Genomic DNA, 25,251 nt, shown 5'->3' with positions numbered 1-25,251 from the left:
TGGTTCAGAGGCAACATTTTCCATTTAAGAAGGTCTTCTTGACTAACCGGGCCACATTAAGGGACCAGCCCAGCTGGGAAGAAGGGCAACCCAGAACCCCAGATATAATTAAAAGACTGCCACCGTAGTGGTATGGTAGACTGCCAATCGAAGCACTCTAGAGAGATGCAGGGGGACCAGTACTGACTTCCCTGGGTTTAGCTACAGCCCCGAGGCCTGCTCGAATGCTTGCAAGATCTGGAGGCAGTGTTGCCCGGAAGAGGCTGGGTCGGACAGGAAGACAAGGACATCGTCCGCGTATAGTGCAATCTTGTCCGCGGCCGTATGGGCCCACTCCCATCCATCACGACGCTCCTCCGCCCACACCAGGGATGCCAAGGGCTCCATCGCCAGGGCAAATAATAATGGGGAGAGGGGACATCCCTGCCTAGTGCCCCTGGCGATGGGAGAAGGCTTCCGACAACACCCCGTTGACCAGTACTCGCGCTCTCGGATGAGCGTACAGGACCCGGAGCAGGGAACAAAAGTGGGGCCCGAACCCCATCTCGATCAGCACGCCCTGCAAGTACGTCCAGTCCACCGAGTCGAAAGTTTTTTCGAAGTCTATGGACAGGAGCGCCAAGTAAGGGGTGAGCAGGTGCCGATGTGCCAGGGCCAGCTGCAGCCTTCTGAGGCAGTGACGGGTCTCACGCTGAGGCATGAACCCGCATTGATCCGGATGGACCAGTAGGGCCAAATAGGGTTTCAGCCGTTGGGCAAAAATGGTAGCGTAAAGTTTAATTTCGGTGTTAAGGAGGGATATGGGGCGGTACTCTGCACATAGTCGGGAGGGAGGCTAGGATTTCGGTAGAACTACAATGGTGGCAATATCCTTTTCCAGCGGAAAGGAACCTCTTTCCACGGTTTCGCTGTATACAGCCTCCGATAATATGCCGCAAAGGTGTTTGCCATCGTCACGGGAGCACGCTGCACCGCTCCCATCTCGTCCACTACCTCTGGAATGATACGATTCGCCCTGGGATATGTGGCCAACCTGTGCAAGATCGCGCCATTCTTGTCCCCCCAACCATAGACTCGTGCGACCGAGGACCTCCAGAGGAGCTTGGCTGCATCCAGGGATAGTTGTTTGATCTCATCCCGGATGAGTGCTAAGTGTCGGGCCTGGGCGGCGTCCTCTGCCGTGGATAGTAACTGTTCCAGGCGAAGTGCCTGCGCTTCCTTGGAGGAAATCTCCTGCAGCTGCGACTGCCTCTGGACCCTAAGCTGCCGTTTGGTGAAGCCCCATATGCTCGCCTTTCCTGCCTCCCAGAGAGGCTACCGAGCCCTCGTTGGTGGCAAAGTATCGTAGGAGTTCCTTCCCCACCTCCTGCCTAAAATCTTTATCCTGAAGAAACCAGGCGTTCATCCTCCATGTTTGGTGGGCCGCGAGCAGGGGGGCCCCTGAGCTAAGGAGTACCGGGGAGTGATCGGAAATGCCTCTAGGGAGGATGCGGACTTCAACAATCAGAGAACAGTCAGTCGCGGGGACAAAGATCGGATCTATGCGCGCCTGGGTGCGGTGAGCCGCAGAGGTAAGCGTGAATTGGATGCTGCGTGGATGCCATATGCGCCAAGCATCACAAAGCCCCAGGGACTCAGACCAGTTTTGCAGTTGTTTCGCACTCGCCGCCCGGGCAGCAGATAGAGGCCCCGTTGTGTCAAGGGCCGGGGCTGAGATCGCATTGAAGTCTCCTGCAATGACCATGTTGCCAGCGGGCACGTTGTGTAGCAGGGCAGTGGTGTGCGCAAGTGTGGGCACGAGCATGGAGGGGGGGCATACACCGACATGAGCGTGAGGGGGGGAACCGGCCAACGATCCGCACACTGTCACAGACGAGCCTTGAGGTTCATGTACCACTTGGGAGAGGACAAAGGGCAGTGTACACCTTAGGAGGATGGCAACTCCTCGTGACCCCCTGGAGAAGCCGGAGTGCCATACACTATCGTAGCCATAGCGAGGCAAGAAGGGACAGCAGTTACCCATAAGGTGGGTTTCTTGAAGCATCAGGATGTCAGTGTGGAGATGCTGTGCGTACCGTAAGACCGCTGTGCGTTTGTGCCGGTCCAGCAGACCATTGACATTCCACGACAACACGTGGAGAGAAGCGTTATCTATCATGGTAGGTGTTTCTAGGGTGACGCGGAGCGCGTGGCTGAGGGTTTACAAACGCGCTTGGGATCCCGCGGAGGTGTGTGCGATCATGGAGTACGGGGTGACACCCATTCCTCCCACTGGCAACATGTGACATTCCGTGGTAGCTGAAACAAAAATCTACAAACAACAGGACAACATACAGGGAAAAACTCTCCCAAACCCCCCCCCCCCCCCCCTCACCTCCACCCTACACTTCAGGAACAGAAGCATCTGTCGACCCTCAACTAAACAACACCCAATGCACCGGGCGAACAACCAAACTAAAACACCTGGGAATAGGGAAGCGTGGAGGATCCCTCCTCGTGAGCGGATGCATGTTTACAAAGACCATCGGGAAGTTAGGAACAGTTCTGAGACAGCACGCCGCCTCCGGCCGCGGAGCAAGGCCCGGCAGGCAGAGACCGGCTCAAGCAGGGTCCCTCAACAGCATCGGGCTACAAGGGAGGTCCGTATCCGCAAGGTCAATCGCTAAGGCAACCCCACCGTCGTCCATTCGGCCCGATGAACCAGAGCGCCTCACGGTCGACGCTCCCCCCCCCCCCCTCGACCCGGGGGGGACTGCTGTGTGTGACCCGGCGGGGAGTCCGAGCGGGCCCGCCTCCGGTTACGGCACCTACGGGAACGATTACGTGGGGGCTGAGGGGCGGAGGGAGCAGTGCGGCCGAGCCCGCCCCCCGCTGCACCCCCGCCCGGGGCACGACCTGCATCCCGCAGGGCGCGCTCCTCCGTCACCCAGGTCCATGCCTCCCTCGGGCTGTCGAAAAACAGTGTCTTGTTCTCAAATACCACCCGCAGGCGAGCCGGGAAGAGAAGCCGATACTGGATGTTAAGTGCCCTCAACTTCTGCTTGACCTCTCCGAAGGAGCGACGTTGGCCCTGGACCTCCCAAGTGTAATCTGGCAAGATCATAATGGTGGAGTTTTCATGAAGGGGCCGCTGTTGCTTCCGGGCTTCAGACAGTATGATGTCCCGGTCCTTGAAATTAAGAACCCGCATTATGATTGGGTGGGCAGGAGCACCCGGCATCGGCTTGGGGCATAGGGACCGGTGGGCCCGCTCAATCGCAAACCAAGGGGAAAGGGATCCCTCGGAAACCTAAGACCTCAGCCACTTCTCCAGGAACTCCACTGTACAACCCTGTTCAGGTCCCTCCGGAAATGCCCACCAGGCGGAGGTTATTGCGTCTGGACCTGTTTTCCGCATCCTCCGCCCGGCGGTGCAACTCCTGAGTCTGGGACTGAAGACGGGCCACCTGCCCCTTAAGGTGCTGCACATCATCTTCCACAGATGAGATCCTGGACTCAGCTTCTTTAATCTGGGCGTTCGCGTTGCGGAGGTCCTGCCTGATAAGAGTCACATCCACTCGTACTTGTGCGATTTTGCCCTCCACCGAGGTCTGGGACGTGTGGATGGCTTGAAGGATAGTGGCCAGTTCAGCAGACAGAGGAGCCTCCTGCCCCGCCACTCCCCCAGTAGCCCCCCCCATCCGGGGTTGTGAAGCGATCCATTTTGGTCTGGGTAGCGGGGACCTTCGTTGACCTGTCCGACCTACCCATTTCTGGTCCCTGGGGAGGAACGGGATCTCAAGGGCCCTCCGGCCGAGGCCCACTCTGGACCACACACTACGTCCGCAGGAATGGCAGCAGCTCCATGACTGATATGGCAGGTGACCACGAAAGCACAATAGTGGGCAGCGCCAGGCCTGGGGAGGAGAGGCCCAGCCGGGTCAGTTCACCTCCAACATAGGTCACAGGGGAGGCGTGGCCGGAGAGGGGGAGGATTTGGAGTGGAGGGAGGAAAGCCGTGCTAACCGGAACCCCACACCCGCCTGCCGCCCGACGGCCGAATCCTCCACCCATACCCAGATGCCACTACACCCCCACTCCTTAACACCAGTCCAAGGCGCAAGAGCTCGCCACCTGCCGCTGACCTCCCACCGACCGCCAGCAGAGCCCGCCGCAGCAGCACAGGCCTCAGGCACAACAGGGGCAATCAGAAAGCGTGCAGTTCTCCCCCATGCAGCCTCCGCTGGCTCTCCACCTCCAGGAGCGTTGCTTGGGCCCCGGGACTGGCGAGGAAGGAAGGCCCGCTCCCAGCAGGCATCCAAGGGCACCGGTGATGACCTTCCGCGAAGGACCGCAACCCCAAAGGGTCCCACCGCAGGCGGAGGCCTGCGCCGCCGGAGCAGTCCACCCAGGCCCAGGAGGGGGGGGGCAGCGAAGGAGCACCTCCGCAGCAGACCACACAGCTTTGTTCCTCCAAGACTCATCTCCGCCTGCCTCAGGCCGTCCCCAAGACACGAAGGGGCCCGCGGCGCCAAGCGTGATCAGTCCAGGCCCCAGCTCAACAATTTCACCGCTGCGAGGCAATGGGGCACCACGGCATCCAGGCCTACAGACCAGGCCCCTGGGGTTCAAGCGCGACTCACCGGCAGGTCCAGCAGCTGCATCTCGCTGGGCCCGCATCCGGGACAGCGACGTCACACAAGCGGACCGTAGACAGAGGCCCTCAGCGCCGGAAACCATGCGGCAACAGCGATCTTCACCCCCAGCCCAGCAGGGGGCACCACAAGCGGCAGCCTCCAGCGTTCACCTGGCCAGGCCCCGGCTACAGGATCAACCAGGAGAGCACCGGCGTCCCCAGGAACATTACGCTGGCTCCCTCGGGCCCCGACAGCAGGTGCAAGGGCCCTTGTCGAGCCGACCCACAATAGGCAGAGCCGGATCCACCACGGAGGAGCAGCCGGCCCCAGGCAGGAGCGCCGCGGACCACCAGGCGCCACAGGTACGCTGTTTTGCCGCCCGACTGACGGCCGAATTCACCGTCCGTTCGCAATGTGCGGACACCAACCACAGAATGCCCCAATCCTACGGGGGGAGGGGGGTGCTCGGACCAGTCAAAGACCGCAGGAGAACTCAGCCACAGACAGTCCAGGGCAGCGGGTCACTGCAGGCGCAAGATCTACGCGGCGGAGGCCGCCATTTTGGAAATGCCCCGCGGCGGGCCGGGGAGACCAGGGCCGCACACACCACTCCAGGACGCCACCAAATTCAAATGCGGAGCCCCGGCGGCCCTCTAGCAACGATTCCCACGATGCCAGATAGCAGGGAGGTACACAGATGGCCGAGCGGATGACGGAGGGGTCCGGAGCACACCTAAGGTGCGACCGCCATCTTGACGCTCGTAGCCACGCCTCTCCACTCGCCTTTATTTAAATAAGTGGACCTGGGGCCGATAACCACTCGGGTAGGGGGGTTGCGAGGCCTCCCCTACCCCGAAATGGTCCTGCAAGATGTGGTCCACAAGGCCTAACAAAGCTTGGAGAGGGAGGCCGCACACCCCTCCTCCTTTGACTATACCAAGAGAGTACACTACTGGACCTGTGAAGAACTCTTCCAGTAGTAAAGACTGCTGTACTACAAGGAGTGCCACTCTGCTCGATTGCTGCTCTGAAAGAACTGCTTTTCTGTGCTGCCCTCCTGCCAGCTGATCTCTGCCCTGCTGAGAACAAGGACTGGACCCTTCTCACTTGAACCCACAAAGGCTTTACTGGCTCCCCCCCCCCCCCAGTTCTGAAGTCTCAGGGCCATCAAAAACTTTTGTCAACCCCGCAACAGCACCTGTGAGCCATCTGTGAGTCCTGCAGTGCCAAGTGGGGCCAAACTAGTCCTGGGCTCTTGAAAGGTGATTACTTCTGTGCGGCTAGATCAAAACCGACGCATCGATAACTTCACCGATCGGAACGGAGGTATTGCCCTTCGACGCGGCTGCCAATCAATATCATTGCCTTGATGGACCGTGTGGCTCAACGACAATGCATCGCCAAGGGGTTCATCGATGAAGCCTTCATCAACTGACCGGATTCTAACAGACATCACCTGCATTAACAAGATATACGACAATGCTTCGCCCCTTCTCTGTTCCAAGGTATTTTTTCAGCGGAACCTGTGCGAGTCCTGTATCCAGCCTGTCCTGCATCGCAGTAGGCCTGAACTTTGGATTTACCCCTGTTTATCGCGGCCAGATATCCCCGGTTGGAACTTTATGACTCCAAGCACTATAATTTGATTTAATCTTTAAAAATTCATAACTCCTGTTCTACTTATTGGATTTTTTTTTTTGGTATTGTTTACTAATTAAAATACAAACTAATGATGAAATAAATGGAATTAGAGATGTAGAACAAAACCCAGAAGGATCGCTTAAAACCCACAAAGCACCGATAAAAGGATACACATCTTTAGCCATAGTCTCATGGAATGTTGCAGACTTAAAACAAAAACTAAAGGATATAGACTGGCATAACTACATTGAGAAATGTGATCTCTTCCTCTACCAGGAGACATGGCTATTGTCTCTCCCGTATAAATTAGGACATAAAACATACTATAAAAACGTTATTCCATCACAGAGGCAGAACATCAGGGGGCTTGTAATATGGGTTAAAATAACCCTGGGATTAGGAACTAGAATCTACACTACAGAGTCACCTGATATACTTGCAGTATACCTAGATACGAATACTAACAATAAAGCTAATTTGTTAATGTGTACAATAGACCAGCTAGGCAAAACTTAAACTCTCAGATTATTGATTCTCTAGGTAGCGCCCTGGATTGTCTAAACCCACATCACACAGTAATCGTATGTGGTGATTTCAATTGCACATACGAACCATTAAATAGCCTAGAAATGTTAACAGAGGCAGAGGATATGGCCAAGGTGCTGCCCCACCTAGAAGCTGGACTGTCAAAACCGTGTACTAATGCTGAAGTACAAATAATGCATTTTACCACAGAACACAACCCAAGGGCGTGCAATGGAAGGGTGCCCAATATTGGGTGTGATAATTGCACCTTAAATATATTGTAACGGGGTAGCTCACAATCCAGAATAGACTAAATTATGCACAGCTGGATTACGATCTTGAGCTATAAGATAGATGCAAGAGATGTCAGTGACCATCACCTTCCTTGCCTAGAAGTAACAGGCTCCGCAACAAGGAACCAGCTATCCACAATAAGCTTGCCAAAAGCCCAGCCCATAATAGGAAACAACCGTAGAGTGGTTAAATAGCATTGCATTAAAGACAACATAGAGACCATGACCAATATCTACAAGGCATTTGCTGAGGTAGTAGGTCCCTACGTATAAACAAGTGGAACCTCCACAAATGCAACTGCAATGCACCAACTGTTGGTCATAAAGTTAGAATCTTTTCGCACCTGAGCTAGAAGAAAGAAATCTAAACAAAATTACAAAATGAAATCAAAAGGCAATCCTTGGTACACCTCGGATTGCAGGAAAGCCAAAAAATCCCTACTTGAGAACTTAAAACAGGGAAACGCCCAATTAATAAGGAGAGCTATGGATAGCCATAGGAAAACTGCACATTGCAAAAAGGAACTGGAAGGTGGACAGTTGGAAGGCTCTCCTCCAGGCTGCAAAATCGACACTCTCATCCACTTTAATCAACACTCCACTTAATGACAATCCACTAGACTCTACAATTTAAAACACATTTTTATTTAAAAATAAAAAATTGAAATTTAATGAAAAACCAGAGGTTAATGATAGGTGATACTAAGGAAAACTCTATTTATTCTTTCTATACAAACCCAGTTGAAACTACACAAAGATTAGAAATTCTAAAGTTATAGAAATAATGGTCATTGATAATTTACACACCACCTTCAGATTAGTATAACTCAAGCACCTCCATACACAGTGTACAAAATGTAGTGACTAAAAGTGAAGTTGACCAGTGGCTTACATAGGCTGACCCATTGTCCCATGCTGTATGCTGTAGTGCGCGGACCAATGGATGAAGCAAGGTGACTGAAAGGCTCTTTAAGTATATTATATGTATGATTTCATTAAAACGAGACTAAAAAAGGCAGACTAAAAAAATAAATGTCAAGACCTCTGAATTGATATCATGGGGGAGGGAGAAAAGCACAGCATTGCAAATTATATTTTGACAGGATTCTATGTGTGTTTTTGTGCCACAGTGATTAAAACAGGAATTAACACACCTAAATATTTTTTGCGCACATTTTATACACAACACCCCTTAAACAACATTTGCACAGTCAGTCCGCATCAATGCAAATAAGTAGCAAACGAAATTTGCACTCTACAAGTCATGGAAGCAAGTGATGTAAGTTGGCACAAATAACATCAGCACCAATAGTCTAAATTACCTTCTTTTTACTTACCCCGCTACATCCCTAGTTCCGATGCTTCTTATGGAGCACAGGGAGGAGTAGGCTAACCCATGCAGCTGCTCAGTATGATAGATACCGCAATGCCTGGGCAGTGAACCTGCAGAGTTTTCCGCACTCCGCATTGTGCAGTGCTTGCGGAGTTCCGAAAAACCCCACTTTGCGTAGCCAAGTTTTTTCCCTCGCTCGCGTTTGTCAATGTCAAGTTGGCAAGCGAGGAAAATCCTCCTCCCGGCGAGATTTTTCCTCGTTCGCGATCGTCAACATCAAGTTGGCGAGTGCAAGTGTGGAAAATAAACCTCCCGGCAAGATTTCTCAACGCAGGCGGTCAAATTTCTCATTGCGAGTGGTCGCGTATGCTCACGACCGCTCGCGTTGAGAAACCGTCTGTTCGCGTTGAGAAAGTGGCGGCTCAAGTAAAAATCTACTCGAGCGGCAGAAAGGAAGCAGCGCCCGCTTGCACTGTGCATGGTGCCGTTTGCAATGATTGCACAGTGCAGAAAAGCACCTGGCACTGAAAATCACCGCAAATGGCATCTATCTGGCGCACTCCGCTGCTGGCGGAGCTCCAACTCCGCCCAGGCTTAGTTTTTTTGTGTTTTACCTAATCTAGGGCATTTCAAAGAGACTCCACTTTTTGGTGCACACTGGCATCAAAGTCACATGAATAATAAAATAGTGGTGCAGTGTTTTTGAACATTTGCAGACAGTTATGCTGTTTGTTTTTCTATTAAAGAATATATTACCTTATCATCGTCTTCATCATCCTTTTCATCTTCTAAAAAGCGGATGGCACTGATTCTGTTTACTGCACGGTCATTCCAGGTGTCGTCTGACACGTCATTTACCAAGCTCTCAAACCCTCCACATCGTGGCAGGTTATCTGTGATCAGCAAACAACATAAACGGGAGAACAGGTTTAGCAGGCAGGTTTTTTTTATTGCTAACGGTAATTCAGAAATACAGCATAATATACCGATTTAAGGCCAACAAAGCTATATACTGTGAAACCTTTCACAAGTTTATCATAAAATTAAGTGGGCACTGTTACAGTGCACACTTTACACACAATTGCAAGATTCTTTTAGTTTGATACGGAAAAGCACACAAAGCAAACAACTGAGATTTATCCAAAATGCCTTATCAGACTACCTGGTGATTTGAGGCGAAAAGAGCGAAGTACGCAAAGAAAGATAATTGTATTCTTCATCAACCTTGCATAGAAGTAACAAATGAAACCAAGGAATCATAGCAATAGGATAAATCTGACATATTGAAAAGAGAGAAAACTATTTTGGGTACATTACTAGCACATGCACAGAATTATTAACAGTTCTAAAAAGGCCATGCAAATGTGGCAGAGACCAGAGGTTCAAAACTGTCAATGTAGACCAAGGATCGGAATATAAGATAAACAAAAGATTGACTTCCAACAATACGCTGGGGAATTCATAATCCACACAGAAAGAAAAGGTGATTCACTTGAAAACAAGCAAATGAGGGTCACAGCTGAGTTTTACAGACACCACTGTGGAAGGAGGACTGGGCTAGAGCGGAATATAAAGATGGGATGCTTTTCGAAAACACCATCTGGCCGAGCGAGGGAGTTAAAGGATGTGAGGACCTTACACCCTAGAGCTGCTGTAAGCACTCAGGCTGCCTACCAAGAGGTAATGTTATATTATATCACCATAGATTTTTACACCTCTGTCTTACTTAAACTATGGTTTTAAAAGGACTGTTGGGTTCAAGTACCTTCACTCCCTGTTGATTCTGACAAACTGGAGTCTGTGTTTTTGTTTGAGTTGCATTTTTCTTAGAGTGGGTGCAGTTAATGTTTTGCGTATGTGTGGTTGTTTAGTGCGTGTAGCCAGAGATTTTTACCAATGTGTGCGTGTCATTTGAAGGATTGGTGTGTGAATTGCCTGGCTTGAGTTAGAAGCACCGTATAGACTGTGCCTGGTTAGAATCAACAGTATCCCCTTTTAGGTCAGTTAAGCAATGGTGTGGTGGGTGGGTGGTGGTGGTTTGGTCTGTTGTGTTCTACCATGTCATCAAATTTTTAATAATATTGACCTAAAGATATTGGGTTTGATTCACAAAGGTAACTTGCACTTTTGTGGTTCAAATCTGGTTTATTGGTATTTCAAAAAAATGAAATAAGAACATATTTGCTCACCCACAACCATCTGCTGGTGAGGTAAAACACAAATAGGACGAGGGAAGGGGGTTGTCTCCATCATGGTGTTGTCAAAGTTCTTGCTGGTATGGCATCTGACGGGCACAAATCCAGCCAACGGCTAAGCCACAATGTTCATTCCATATGGGTGGGGGGGAGGATTCATGATGTCATTTTCAAGGAGAATACGAATTTGAAGATACTGCAGGCAGGTAAGCTCCTAAAAGTCAAATTGGGCTAGTTTGAGGTCTATGTCTCAGGCTGTGGACCCAGTCTCCAAGGTCTGGGGTGGAGTCTGTGCCCCATTTTGCAGGGATGGCTTATTTGACGGTGCACAATGCCGCTGCAATGGCCTTCCCTCTGGGGGAGCGAAGTGGGCATGTGAGGGCGTTAGGGAGGCCTAGCAGGACAGCTTGGGAATGAGATAATGTCTGTGTCAAATATCTCATTAATGTTCTTCAGCACGGCCTCCCAATATCACGTATGTTTGGGGCATTGCCAAAAGGTGGGTGTTGGACTTGGCCCTTTTTGCAGGGTCATCCCTAAACTTTTTGCCTTTCTCCTAGACTTTTTTCTGACATGGTGTTGGTGGTTTTAGGACTCTGAGCACTTTAGCACTGCTGTTCAGTGTACAGTGTGTGTGCTCTCTGTGGTAAACATGGTAAGATTGGTCTACAACAGTTTGGCATATTTAAATTACCTGTCAGTCTCTTGTAAAATGGTATCTCATATACCCGGGGCTGGTAAATTAAATGCTACTGGTGGGCTTGCAGCGCTGATTGCGCCACCCACCAAAGTAGCCTTTCAAACCTATCTCAGGCCTCTGCAATTGCAGGGCCTGTGCGCGCAGTGTTACTGCCGCTGTGACGCGGCACCTAAAGTGTGTGCATTGTATGTGACCCCCCTTTTACTACATGTCAGTCACCCCTAAGGTAGGCCCTAGCTAGCCCTATGTGCAGGGTGCATTGTAGGTAAAAGGTACGACACGTACCTTAAGTGTGTGACATGTCCTGGAAGTGACAAACAGCCATTTTGGTTTCTCACTACTGTGAGGCTGCCTTCCCATAGGAATACATTGGGGATTCCCTGATGAGTGTTTCAGAGGTAATTCCTGATATGAGAGGAACAGTGTGGTCAAGTTTTGTATATTTGGAATAGTGATAATAAATGCTAGGCAATGGTGTGCATAGATTTTTTATACCGATTTTAGAAATGCCACTTTTAGAAGTTGGCATTTCTGTGTGCTATGTGTCTGCCTGCCTGATGTGGATTGCATGTCTGGCTTTTGAGTGGCAGGGGCTGTTGAGGTGTGTGTGGCTCCAGGAGGGGCAGGGTGAGTCAGCGCTAGGCTGAATACGGCATCTGTATTTGAAGTAGTGGGTGGAGTAGTCCCCTGACCCTGAATAGGTCTGCGCCTGCCTATGTGAATGCTGGCTCCGCCCCCTGTGGTGTGTCTGATGACGAGCCCCCACCTGACAAAGGGGGAAGAAGAGCCCTGTAAACAAAGTGCTCCCCGCAAGCCCTGTGCCAGGGCAGACAAAGAAAAATGTTGGTATAAATATTGGGGCTGTGACCCCATGAAAATGGTGTGCTTGTGCTTACTGGGACAGGAGGGGACGCCCTGCCAAGAGGAACAACCGTGGGACCCAGCTGATGACTCTTGGAGGTCCCTGCGTTCTGGCCTGCCTGGCTGCACCCTGCTGGGGTATCCCCAGCACCCAGGATGTTAGATTTCTGGCTGCTTCCCAGTTGTGCTCTGAGCTTTGGGGCTTAGTGCCTCGTGAGCGCTACAACCGTATTCCAGGAGGGGAAGAGAAGCGTGCATGCCTTGCAGCGCGCTGCTGCAGAGTCTACAGGGGGAATCCCAGCGTGGGGACTCCCCCGTGCTGTGGGAAAGAGCAGCGGGAGCCTACCCCGCATTTTGCACTGCTTGCTTGGTGGGAGCCCACCCCGCGCTTGTGCACCTTTGACGGGAGCCCACCCTGCTTTTATGCATTCTTGAAGAAGCGGGTGCCCACCCTGCATTGGCGTGTATATTTAAAGCCGGAGCCCACCCCACATTGATGCCGGAGGAGAGGAGCGCCGCACCGTGAATGCGATGCGGAAGTCAGGCAAGTGCCACCTGACTGCGGGCAGGGCCAGGACGCGGATGTGACCAGCCGGCTGGAGGCTGCCAATTGCAGCGCGGCCGGAGAGGAAGTCAGGCAACACGATGCCCGAAGTGAGGCGAGGCACCCGTATCAGGGAGGGAAGCCCCGCGTCCACAGAAGAGCCGGGAGCCTTGCGAGCTCCATTCCCGCCCCCCGCCTTGTGGAGAAGATCGGGAGAGTCCTTGGGAGCGCGGCCGCTCTAGGCACATTTTCGGTGCCTTCCTCCCTGCCATCGGAAGACAGGAGCAGTCCTGCAGAGAGCCCCGGTGATTTGGGGCTCTTTGATGCATGTCGCCAGGGGCACAAGAGGTGTCCCGGTACAGGGGGCTGAAAGTGGAGCAGTGTTGAGTGCTCCAGCAGCCCTGTGAGTGCCATTTTTACTTCAGGGGCATTTTCCTATTGGCACAAGTAGAGTCCCGGAGAGGGGCTCCAAGGGCACAGTGGTGCCCGGGGAAATTAGGGCACAGCTGTACCGCGAGAGAGAGCGGGCACGCGCAACGTTTTGGGGCAATTTTGGTGGTTGGAGTCCCAGAGAGGGGCTCGCCAGGCACAGTTGGTGCCAGTACCCAACTTTCCCCAGCTGCACCGCGAGAGCGCGGGCAGCTGAAACTTGAGGGCCATGTCTTTTTAGAGGATACTGAAGGGGTGAAATGCACCCCTCGGCCCCAGTGCATAATGCACATTGCTTTGCTTCCAAGGCCCTATTATTCAGAGTAAAGAAATAGGATTAATGCTGTTCATCTGGAATAAAGTTTTTAGGAGAGTTAAAGAGAAGGCTGGATCCAACTAAATCCACATGGTGTCTATTGTTGGGAATCCATTTGTTGGACTGTGGTGCCCTCACACACCCTAGCCGGTGTCATGCTTCATCATATGGGCTGCTCCTCGTCGGGTCGGCGGTGCAATACCCAACGGGCTCCCTTAAAAAGGGGCGCTTTGTCGGAGATCTTCTTTCCAACTGCCGTATGGTGAAGTGCGGGTGTGGGGCCCGGATAGTGTAGATGTGTGTTGGTGATTTAAAATAGGGTTAGGAGTGCCTGGTAGGAATTAATTTTATTCTGGGGGCCTGCTACCCTAGTTAAAAATGTGTGAACATGGCACTAGTCCGAGTATAATGCCTCGTGTTAGAGTGTCCTATGTTCAAGAATGTGTAACGGTCAACATGTTTCTCGCATTGAGTTAATGTACTCGCGATTCGTCAGGACCAAGAGTCAAAAGAAGGAACTATCTACATATAAAAAACTACTAATGGTATTAAAGTGTATAGTGAGTCAAGTATTACTTAACTATAGTACCTGTTGTGATCAGGAGCTACCCTATTCAGTAATTTGCCAGGTATCAACAGTACTCGGTGGATTGTACATGAGTTAAAGTTCCTCTGTAAGTAGGACTGTACCGAAAATGGTAATGCAATTTTGTAAACTCACGCTGCTCCTAGTGACCTACCCGTTCCACCGAGTCCGAGAGCGCGGGCAGATGCAACTTGAGGGCCATGTCTTTTTAGAGGATAATGAAGGGGTGAGATGCACCCCTCGGCCCCAGTGCATAATGCACATTGCTTTGCTTCCAAGGCCCTATTATTCAGAGCCCTGTCATTTTGGCCGGTGGGGTCAGTATTGGTAGAGCGCAGGGTCCTAAGGTGCTGTGTGCACTTTTCCAGGGTTACTGTGGTGCACTGTTTAGGCTTATGATGCCTACTGCGTAATGTCTTTATGCCTAGGAAGTTTACGCACCATGTGTTTTATGCCTAATTGTGATGCAGACATAATGTGTTTATGCTGATGGTTGCCAAATGCGATTGATGCACCCTGATTATGGCATAATGTGTTTATGATGGTAAGGTCTATTGCGTAATGTGTTTATGCTAATGAGGTTTGGGCCTAATGTGATAATGCGGAGGTCATTATTGTACCAGTAGTTACTGGTTGTGTTTTACACTTGCTACTTGTGCTTTTTAAAGATTCTGACAGTGGCCTGATTGGCCCTGTCCTGTTTATATAGTCACCTGTGAATATTGCCTAGTGCCAGTTGGCACAGTGTATATGTGTGGTTATGATCTAATGTGTTTATGATAATACAAAGGCTATTTTTTTTATATAACCTTGTGTGGAGTTTCTTTTGTAGTGTGCCTAGTGGGCTGCTGCTGTGTGTGTGTGTTGCGCAAACGCTTTACATATTGCCTCTGAGATAAGCCCGACTGCTCGTGCCAAGCTATCAAGGGGGTGAGTAGGGGTTATCTTCAGCATGTAACTCCCTTGCCCTGACTAGAGTGGTGTTTTCTTCCTGGCTTTGGTAGGGGTTATCTTCAGCGTGTAACTCCCTTGCCCTGACTAGAGTGGTGTTTTCTGCCTGGCTTTGGTGCATGCCTTAGCCAACCAGAAATCCCATTTTTAACAGTGGGTGAGAGCACCAACCTGGCCTGGCCATGGTGCCTCCAGCAGAGCTCCGAGCTCCTTGCTTCCATTTCGCAAGTCTCTCGAGGGATATATAGTACCAATAGGGAGTCACTTTCAGCTGTGCCTCTTTGCCTGCTGCTGTGGAGGAGGTTCTGGTTCTTTGAAGGATATCTGCCCACTCTTTGGCCGTAAAGGTACGCTCCAGTTCTGCTACGCATCTCTTCTGAGCCAGGGACTTCTGGGGGCCGTTCAGTCCATTCAGATATTTGGGAGAGGAGGCGTTCATCGTCTGTTTTAGTAATTAGCCATTTCCTGAACTTTGTAAATGGTATACCGGCTACAGGGTGAATTAGAGGTTGGCGGACAGAGGTGTAGCACCAGTGTTCCTCAACTGGGAGGTTGCAGAAGTCGTGGAGGCAGGGGAAATCCAAGAGGACTGTGTGGTCAAAGAAGTGGCCGATTCCTTTGCAGTTGGTGTCCTGCCAGGCTTGGAAGGTTGTGCCACTCTTAGCGGGGGTAAACGCATTGTTGCTAAGAATGGGGGTGAGACGTGAGTGGAGAGACCCTTCAAAATTTTAACTCTGTCCCAGGTGGCACCGTGGTCCTTGTTACCAGGGATATATAAACTCCTGGGGCTCGGTGTCATAAGTTACACTTTTGAGCAAGTTTACCACTATTCAGTATTCACAAATGCACTTTGTGGTAACTTACTACAAAAGTTCAAGTTCAAAACTACATGGCCGACCGCTGTTACTGCAAAACCCTCCCATAGAAAAAACAGAGCTAAGAAATTCAAATAAAACTCCATTGCAAAAAATGGTAAAGTAAATTAGATTTTTTTAAATAGTGAATATAAATAGATATAAATTAATGTTAAACCATATATAAGAAATAGTACAAATTTATGATTAAATATAAAATATTTTTTAACCTGTTTTCAAAACAATGTAACATTACATTTTATTAAAAAAATAATTACATTCAGTTTAATGAATTCTATACATCACTTTTAATCATTCTTAATGCACATTAAAATAATATTTTTCGTTCAGGAGGGAATGTATTTACTATTTCTTCAGAAAAATCACTTTATTGTAATATATTTCAATGAATTAAAGTTAATTTAATAGTGGTGTAGCATTTTTCTATTTTGTTCTACATTTAAAGTAAATACAAAAAACTAATATTTAACGTAAAAATATTTTTTATAGTTATTTTCTAGATTAAATGCATATTTAAAATTGTCCCCACACTTTACCAAAAGGAGACTCTGTAGCTGGTAAAGGCGACAGAGAGCAACAGGGAATGCAGAGGGAGTAAAGTACATGAGGGAGACAGCACAAAAACACATGCACTCTCGTGGAGTGCTTAACACAAAAGAAAAAAAAGCAGTTCGTGAAAAGCAAGCAGTGGAAGCAGAATGCCACTCAGTTAAAGAGATCATTAAGAGACAAAGCTCCATGAGACGGATAAAGAGGGGATTGACAAACGGCAAACCGAATATGATGCAGGCAAAAGAGTGACAGAAAGGCTATCCAATGGTAAGCAATGGGCAGGTACCAAGCTCTTCTATCGGTCTAGTAGGCTCGACTTAAAAAAATCATGCAGTGGCATAGCCAGTGTGTCATGGGCTGTGGTGCATGGAAAGAAATGGACTCCTGCTTGTATTTTGAAATAAAGCTGTAATCTAGTATGGAAGTTTTTGGGGGGTCATGGTGCCACGGCACCTAGGGACATTACAGCCCAGTAACTTTAGTTGCGCAGGCTATGGGAGTGAGAGAATGGTGGGGAAGGATGGTTTTTTTCCCCGGGGTTTTGAGGGAGGCTGATTAGTGCATATTGTTCTAGGTGGGTTTGTAGGCAAGGGACATGCCAGTGAAAGAGCGTACTCTGCATTTTAGAATAGGTTGGACGGTCATGTAGGATACAGTGGATTTGATAAAGTACATGATTCAACAAATGGTGAAAGTAAAGTCCAGGAACATAAATCAGCATGTGAACGCAGATTAAATGAAATTGCACATATTGGCGCCTAAAGGGTTAAACAAAACATGAAGGGAAGGTGTGAAGCTTGGAAATGGAAAATTGAGAGACAGAGCAGAGGCTTAGAGAAGGACAAGGATCAGGATTTATGGTCGTTTACAATTAAGACATGTGACAAAAATCACAACATGCACGGGTCGAGATGAAAAGCACATTACACATGCTGCACCAGTGGAACCTATGCCCTGAAAAAGCAGGGGCAAATACCAGGGACGTGAGAGGAATACTTGGGTATTTGTTGGGGATGGGGCTGAGGTGAAGAAGGGTGCTAGGCCGTGTTGTTGTTACTAAAGAATACCGCTATAAACAGCATAGTTTGTAGTTGGCAACGTGGACAGTTATAAAACAAATGGAAGTGCGCAGAAGCCAGTGTGAGATGGCGTCCCCCCACTTATTTTACCGGGAGCTCGATAACTGGAGCAAATGGAGCCACACATTCACTCTTTGGCGAGATCGGAGCTCATTCAGAACGCTGCTCACGCGCGGGCTTCTCTGATGCAATTGCATCTAAGGGGTGAGCGAGGGGAGGCAATGAGTCTGATGGTGCAAGCCACCTTTCGTGACGTCACTTCCTGTCGTGACGTCCGCGTCCCCACACTTCTTTTTTTAGGACTTGTGCCCTGGATGGGCCCTTGCGCAAGGGATGAAATAGGGTCCTGGGCTGATGTTTAAAATGTACAATGAAGCAATAATCTAGGTTCAAAGGGTCCCTAAGACTACGTTCTGGAGGTACTGAACCATGGAGAGCATATCTTGCTACGTGAGTTTGCAAGACAGATACACGACCGTGAAAGACTATATTTTGTATTTTAAAACAGGTTCGAAGGCCATGAAGGATGGAGTGGTAACGGTCATAGCTGCCAAGATTTCAGTTTGCGATGTGTGACATTTTCATAATTTCATCAGCACGCACGGACCTCCACCGACTACAACTAGACCTGAACTTCCATCTGGAGAACAACAACGACAGCAACTCCTCCACCCTGATAGAAAACCCCACCAACCTCGGACTGGAACAGCTCGTCACGACGCCAACCCACATCGCAGGACACACGCTCGACACCATCTTCTCCTCAAGCCCCCACGTCTCCTTCAGCCACGTCTCCGAACCCACCTGGACCGACCACCACTGCATCCACTTAACCTTCCGGAAACCCGTTGCACATCACCGCACCCTACAGATCCCCTGTCGCTGCTGGGGCAAAATAACTGAAGTACAACTACAGACAAACCTCGCACTCAACCCACCGACTAACCCCTCCAACCCCGACGAGGGTGCGCGCACACTCAGATGATGGATGGATGACTGCACCAACACCTTAGCCCCGCTGAAAAAACAAACCCTCAAAGACACCAGCAAGAGAGCCAACTGGTTCACCCCGGAACTCCTAGCGTCAAAGCACACCTGCCGGAAGTTGGAGAACATATGGCACAGCGAGAAGTCGCCGGACAGCCGCGCAGTCCACAAAGACACCATCCGCAACCACCACCACCTCATCAGGACCGCCAAGAGGACCTCCTTCAAAGACCGCCTCGACAACAAAGCAAACAACAGCAAGGAGCTCTTCAACGTTGTGAAGGAACTCTCCAACCCCAGCGCCAACGCCAACGACATCCAGCCGTCGCAAGCCCTGTGCGACTCCCTCGCCACCTTCTTCCACCGCAAGATCGCCGACATCCACGACAGCTTCAACCCCCGGACGACCCTAACAGGCCCCAACACGCCGGACCCACCACACCCCACCGACCACGACCTCCTGACAACCTGGGCCAACGTGAACATCGAAGACACAATCAAGACCATGGGCACAATCCACTCCGTCTGACACTTTTCCACACCACAGCTTCAACAAAGCCGGCAGCTCCATCGCACCCCACCTGCGCAACATCATCAACCTCTCCTTCGAGACCGCGACCTTCCCTGAGAGCTGGAAACACGCCGAGATCAACGCCCTACTGAAGAAACCCAAGGCGGACCCGAGCGAACTCAAAATCTTCCGGCCCATCTCCCTGCTTCGGTTCCCAGCTAAGGTCATTGAGCAGATAGTCAACATCCAGCTCACCCGCTACCTCGAAGACATCATCCTGGACCCCTCCCAGTCAGTATTCCGCAGCAACCACAGCACCAAGACCGCCCTCATCGCCGCCACAGACGACATCAGGATCCTACTGGACAACGGCGAGACGGCGGCCCTCATCCTTCTGGACCTCTCCGTCACCGTCTGCCTACGCACACGACGCAGGGATCCGAGACAAGGCCCTGGACTGGACCGCCTCCTTCCTCTCCGGAAGAACCCAGAGAGTTTGCCTCCCCCCGTTCCGGTCCGAAGCCTCAGAGATCATCTGCGGCGTCCCGCAGGGATCCTCCCTCAGCCCGATGCTGTTCAAAGTCTACATGGCGCCTCTCGCACGCATCGCCCGACATCACGACCTCAACATAATCTCCTACGCCGACGACACGCAACTGATCCTCTCCCTCACCAAGGACCGCCAAATCCAACCTCCACCAGGGAATGAAGGCTGTCGCCGACTGGATGGAGGATAGCCGCCTTAAGCTGAACTCAGACAAGACGGAGATCATCATCCTCGGGCCCAACCCCTCAGCATGGGACGACTCCTGGTGGCCCGCATCGCTGGGGACACCCCCGCACCTACCAACCACGCATGCAACCTGGGAGTCATCCTCGACTCGAAACTCACCATGACCAAACAACTCCGCAAGATCTACAGATGGATCCCGACAGACACAAGGAAAACAGTCACCCAGGCCCTAGTCAGCAGCAGACTCGACTAAGGAAACGCCCTCTACGCCGAAGCTCATCAACAGACTGCAAAGAATCCAGAATGCCTCTGCACGCTTGATCCTCGACGTCCCGCGCCATGACCACATCACCCCCCACCTGAGGAACCTGCACTGGCTCCCCGTCGACAAAAGAATCTCCTTCAAGCTCATGATCCACGCACACAAGGCACTCCACAAGACCGGCCCAGCCTATCTCAACAGTCGACTCTCCTTCTACGTACCCAACAGGAATCTCCGCTCCACAGACCTCTCCCTGGCTACCGTCCCACGCATCCGTAGAACCACAGCCGGAGGCAGATCCTTCTCCCACCGCGCCGCCAAGACCTGGAACACCCTCCCCCTCAACCTACGACAAACCGAAGACCTCCTAACCTTCAGGAGTCGACTCAAGACCTGGCTCTTCGACCAGTAGCAACAGCACCCCCCCCCACTCTCAGCGCCTTGAAACCCTTGCGGTTAAGTAGTGCGCTTTACAAATTATTTGATTGATTGATTATGAGTGATATTTCGACAACTATGAGTAACACTTTCTCGGGAGAAAAATCAAGCAATGAAGAGGAGGGAAACATAAATTATACAATGAGCAACTCTAAGGCGATCTTACAACTGCTGCAAATCACCAGAAACGGAAAGGGCCCTTCGTGGCTCCCACCCACCCACACATATACGTAGCCTGTGGTTATGTTTAAAGTTATTTATTGGTCATGTTTTCAAACCTCAACCTTATAAGCAACGGCCTTTAAATTTAGCTGACTGGGATGTGACCCGCTACGTGGAAGAATTGTACTTTTATATTCAACTTCATACTCAATTATGAAGTTACACGCATGCCTAGAAAATAAATGGCTTCCTAACATCTGCTGAAAGATTTTCTTCCAACCTCTGCAACGTGTGCTGTTGCCCCTGCGGGACTAGCGGCACACTTCTCAGACGGGCCTCAATTCCTGAAAATTTTGATGAGATTGCTGTAGCACTCTTTATATGAAAAATATTTTCACCACGCCCTAGTCGCCTTTAGTCACGTGTGCTTTGCACATTCCTCTCAGTGGCCCGGTTCACATCTCAGTGGCGCTTAGAACTCTAATAGCAGCATGCTGGGCCCTGGGGGAAGCAAAGCCGCAGACTAGTCTTCCCCCGGGGTCTTTCGCGCAGGGGAGGACCAGGTAGGGTCATGAGGGTGGAGTTAGGGGGTGGGTATAAGAGCGCAGGGGAGGAAGGCGACTTCCTCTTCCTGCACTCTGCACCATTGGGAGGGTTTCAGTTTAAAGGGTAGTTAGGCAGTTAGAGGATGTTGCGGCAGGTGATTGTTATTGGTGGCGGAGCGGTTCGGTTGCGACGAGTGGAGCCACTGGCCGGTGATTTCTGGATTTTTCTCTGCGGCAGAGGCGGCATGTCGGGCATTTCGCCGGACGAGGTGAGGCGGGCCTTGCTGGTTCTTGGGCGCGCGGGGCGGGAGGATCTCCTCTGGCCTGGGGTGCTTGGGGAGGCGTGGGTGGGGTTCACGAGGGCTCCGCGAGCGGCTTCAGCAGGAGTGGCATCAGCGGCCTTAGCGTGTCAAGAGGAGACGCTACCGCCTGGGACAGGCGCGCCTACGAAGGGGCGCGGGCAGGAAAGAGCCCCCTCGCGGAGGCTGGCGGAAGCGCCTGCCTCCGCGTCTCGAATTCCCGCAATTACAATTTGTCGAGCAGGGGGCCGGGGGGGGGGGGGGGGGGGGAGGGGGGGGGGGGGGGGGGTTGTCACGTGACCTCGCAGGCATCCACTGGGGAGCTCCTACTTAAGCCCAGTGAATGCTCTCGGGTGGGGGAGGGAGGCGGCCGGACCCAGTAATGAGAAGGAAGCCAAGGGGATGGTTTTAGACGCTGCTGGGGCGGAGGGGGGGGGCCAGGGGCCCCTATTTCGACACAGTTTTGATTGGTGGGGGCACGGAGGAGGCAGTGGGAGGACGCTCCCATTGACCTCTCCAGGGGTTCTTGAGTGGCTACCCCGTTTAGGAGCGAGGGTGGGAGGGGGGCCCCTGGGGTTTCGGTTCTAGGGGGGGGTGAGCAGAGGGGATCTTGGCCTGGACAGGGCCCCTCGGACCGGGAATTTGCGGCCTGGATGGGGGTTGCAGGGCTACCGCCCCCCCCCCACCCCTCCCTAGCTGATTTCCGCTGGCATGGGAAGATAGGGTATGGGAGCAGCGTATTTTGGAGCAGCTAAATGAGGCGAGGCGGGCGGAGCAGAGTGCGGCACGGGTGGGTGCGGTCTGGGAGGATGAGTTTGAGGGGCCCCCTACTCCCATTTCAGAGGAGGAGAGATGGGCCGAACAGGAGAAGCTAGGCAGGGCTGTGAAGGGCAAAAAAGGGGAGAGAGGGGAGCCCCAAGGGGCCACGGTTGGAAGTAGGGACAGCCAGGACGGCGTTGAGGCCTGATGGTGCCTGGGCCCACTCTGGTTGGAGCGACCTGGGGGGTCGGGGGGGGGGGGGGGACCCAAGACGGCGGAGGTCGGTAGAGTGCAGGGTTGTCCGGCAGGGCGCAAGACAGCCCCAAGTCGCCGGCAAGAAGCAGCACGGCGGTCAGCGGCGGCCATCCCTCCGGCACGGGAGCGGGCAATGGCGTCGTGTGTGCCGGGGGTCGAGTGCGGCGAGAAGTAAAGGTGTGAAGAGAGCAGTGAGAGAGGTGTTGTGGGCGCCTGTGGATGCAGAGCCTGAAGTTGAGTTGGATTATGAGGAGCAAAGTGAGGAACTTGAGGACGGGGAGGTGAGGGATGATGATGGACTGGGACGGGGGAAGAGCAACAGCGGCCTTGGTGTTTTGCAGGTCTCGCGGCAACAATGAGGGAAGGAGAAGACGGAGACACCCAAGGTTTCCACCTCCAGAGGACGGCCCAGAGAGCGGCACTCATCTCTAGCAGGTGAGGGGTCTTGGTGGGCAGCTTGGGACGGGGGGCCAAAAGGGGGTAGGAAGAAGGCGTTTAGGTCGATAGGAGTGGGGGAGGGGTCGGTGAGGGAGGTCGGTGGGGTGTCGAAGGGCAGGCCCACGCTGGTGGATAAACAGGTAGGAGGTAAGTTGGTGGCTACGGCGGGGGTGCAGACGGACAAGGTGGACGCTAAGGATGACAAAGGGGACAAGTCAGAGGACAAACATCAGAAGAAGTTGCCCTACATGGGTTTGGCAATGTCAATGGGATCGCATCTGTTGGATAAAATTAAGAGTAGAATCTGGAAACTCGAATATGTGGATGTGTTTAAGTTGCTACACAGGGAGGTGCAGGCGAAGGAGGGTTCCAAGGAGGAGGAATGGGAGTTGACTAGGCGGCCCAGGGTCCCTGTGAACATGGAAAACTGGACTTCGGCGTTTCTCATTTACGCTAGCATCTACTGCGATAAATATCTGGATAGGGCCATAGCTTTGCTGAAGTATATGGACATTATCAGGAAGTCCCAAATTCAATTCGGGGGGCTTTGCCTGGCTCAGTTACGACGAGGAGTTTAGGGCTAGGGTTAGTGCGAATCCGGACAAGCATTGGGGGGAAGTGGATCAGGAACTGTGGATGCAGTGGATGGCGTCAACGCACTCCTCTGCATCTACTCACATGGTTAGCGGTTTGCCGGTCACTTATCGGTCTTTTCAGCCGTGTCCCGCCCAAAGCGGGGCAGGGGAGAATGCCGCCAGTACAGGTAGCACAATTCAGGCCACCAAGCCAGGCAGTTACAAAACCGGGCTACTGTTCACGGTATCCGTGCAAGTTCAAGCATGAATGCTCCAAGTGTGGGGGGAAGCACGCCCTTACACAATGCCTTACCCTGGTCACCCCCTCAGAGCAGTGGAGAAACGCGAAAGGTAGGGGTCAGGCTGGACAGAAGGGCGCCTAAACCGGTTAAGGTGGAGGCAATGGCCCGTGGCTCTCCTGTTACCCGGACAGGGAGGCAGCTTTGAGGATTCAGTGGGGTTTTATGGAGGGCTTCCGGGTACGCTATCAAGGTCCCAGGATGAGGAGGTGGGCAATCTGAAATCAGCCAAGGAATTGCCGGGGGTGGTGGCGGACAAGCTGCAGAAGGAGGTGGATGAAGGGAGGATTGCGGGCCCATTTTATGACTGGCCAACAGAGGACTTGATCATCTCCCCGCTGGGGGTGGTGCCAAAAAAAGAGGAGGATGAGTTTTGCAGGATACATCACCTCTCTTGGCCTGAGGGACAGTCCGTGAACGACTTCATTACGGAAGCGGATTCACGTGTGCTTTACGCATCGGTGGATGATGCAATCCGCCTTGTGCGGGTGTGTGGGCCGGGGGCAGAACTGGCGAAATGCGATGTGAAGTCAGTTTTCTGCCTGCTGCCTATACACCCCGCAGATTTCTCTCTACTGGGGATGCAGTTCGGAGGGCCCATCTACGTGGATAAAGTTTTGCCCATGGGATGTGCGATTTCCTGCGCACTGTTTGAGCTGTTTAGCACATTCCTGCAGTGGGCCTTTATGCAGCTTAGTGGGCATCGGGACGTCACTCACTATCTGGACAACTTCCTTTATCTGGGGAAGGTACACTCGGGGGTTTGTGGCAGGGCCCTGTCACGGTTCCAGGAGATGTTGCAGCAATTTGGAGTGCCTTTGGCTCTCGAAAAGACGAGTGGACCGTGCAGTAGTTTGACATTCTTGGGCATTGAGCTGGATTCCATTCAGTGGACGGCTCGGCTCCCTGAAGCAAAAGTGACAGAGATACAGGCATGCCTCTTGTGGGTGATCGGAGAGAAGAGGATCGCGTTGAGGGCGGTGCAACAACTGCTGGGTTTCTTGAATTTCGTGTGCAGGGAGGTCAGGGCGGGACGGACGTTCTGTCGGCGGTTTGGCATGGCAGTTCTACCACACCACAGGGTCCAGATCTCCATGGGGGTACGGGCGGATTTGAGGACATGGCTGACCTTCTTGACTGATTTCCATGGGGTGTCCCTGGACTTTGTGGACAAAAGGATGGTTTGGCAAGTACAAATTTACTCTGATGCAGCCAGGGCAGCTGGTTTTGGGATTTTCTGGGATGGCAGGTGGTGCGCTGAAGACTGGCCGGCTTACTGGGTGAAACAGGGGAGGAGCATTGCGTTTTTAGAAATGTTTAAGATTGAATGTGGTCTTTCGAGCCAAGCATGTCCCTGGATCGAAAAATGACATTGCGGATGCTTGGTCTCGTTCGCAGTGACAGCGGTTGCGGCGATTGGCACCAGGAGCGGATCTGTGCAAGACCGAGCTGCCGGACGGCATCTGGGCCTTGGGGGAGTGAGGGTGATAGG

At 51.9% G+C, this 25,251-nt stretch overlaps 1 protein-coding gene across 1 annotated transcript in view; it reads right to left on the bottom strand.

The window, feature by feature from the left end:
- The window catches only part of LRRC1 (leucine rich repeat containing 1), a 579,559-nt gene that overhangs the window by 8,229 nt on the left and 546,079 nt on the right, over positions 1-25,251 (bottom strand). Inside the window, exon 13 of the mRNA XM_085610853.1 lies at positions 9,165-9,301. Coding sequence (XP_085466979.1) covers positions 9,165-9,301 — 137 coding nt within the window. The remainder of the gene's footprint in view (positions 1-9,164; positions 9,302-25,251) is intronic.

Source organism: Triturus cristatus, chromosome 6 (assembly GCF_964204655.1).
Source record: "Triturus cristatus chromosome 6, aTriCri1.1, whole genome shotgun sequence".
Taxonomy (NCBI): Eukaryota; Metazoa; Chordata; class Amphibia; order Caudata; family Salamandridae; genus Triturus; species Triturus cristatus.
This window is presented reverse-complemented; position numbering and strand designations above follow the sequence as displayed.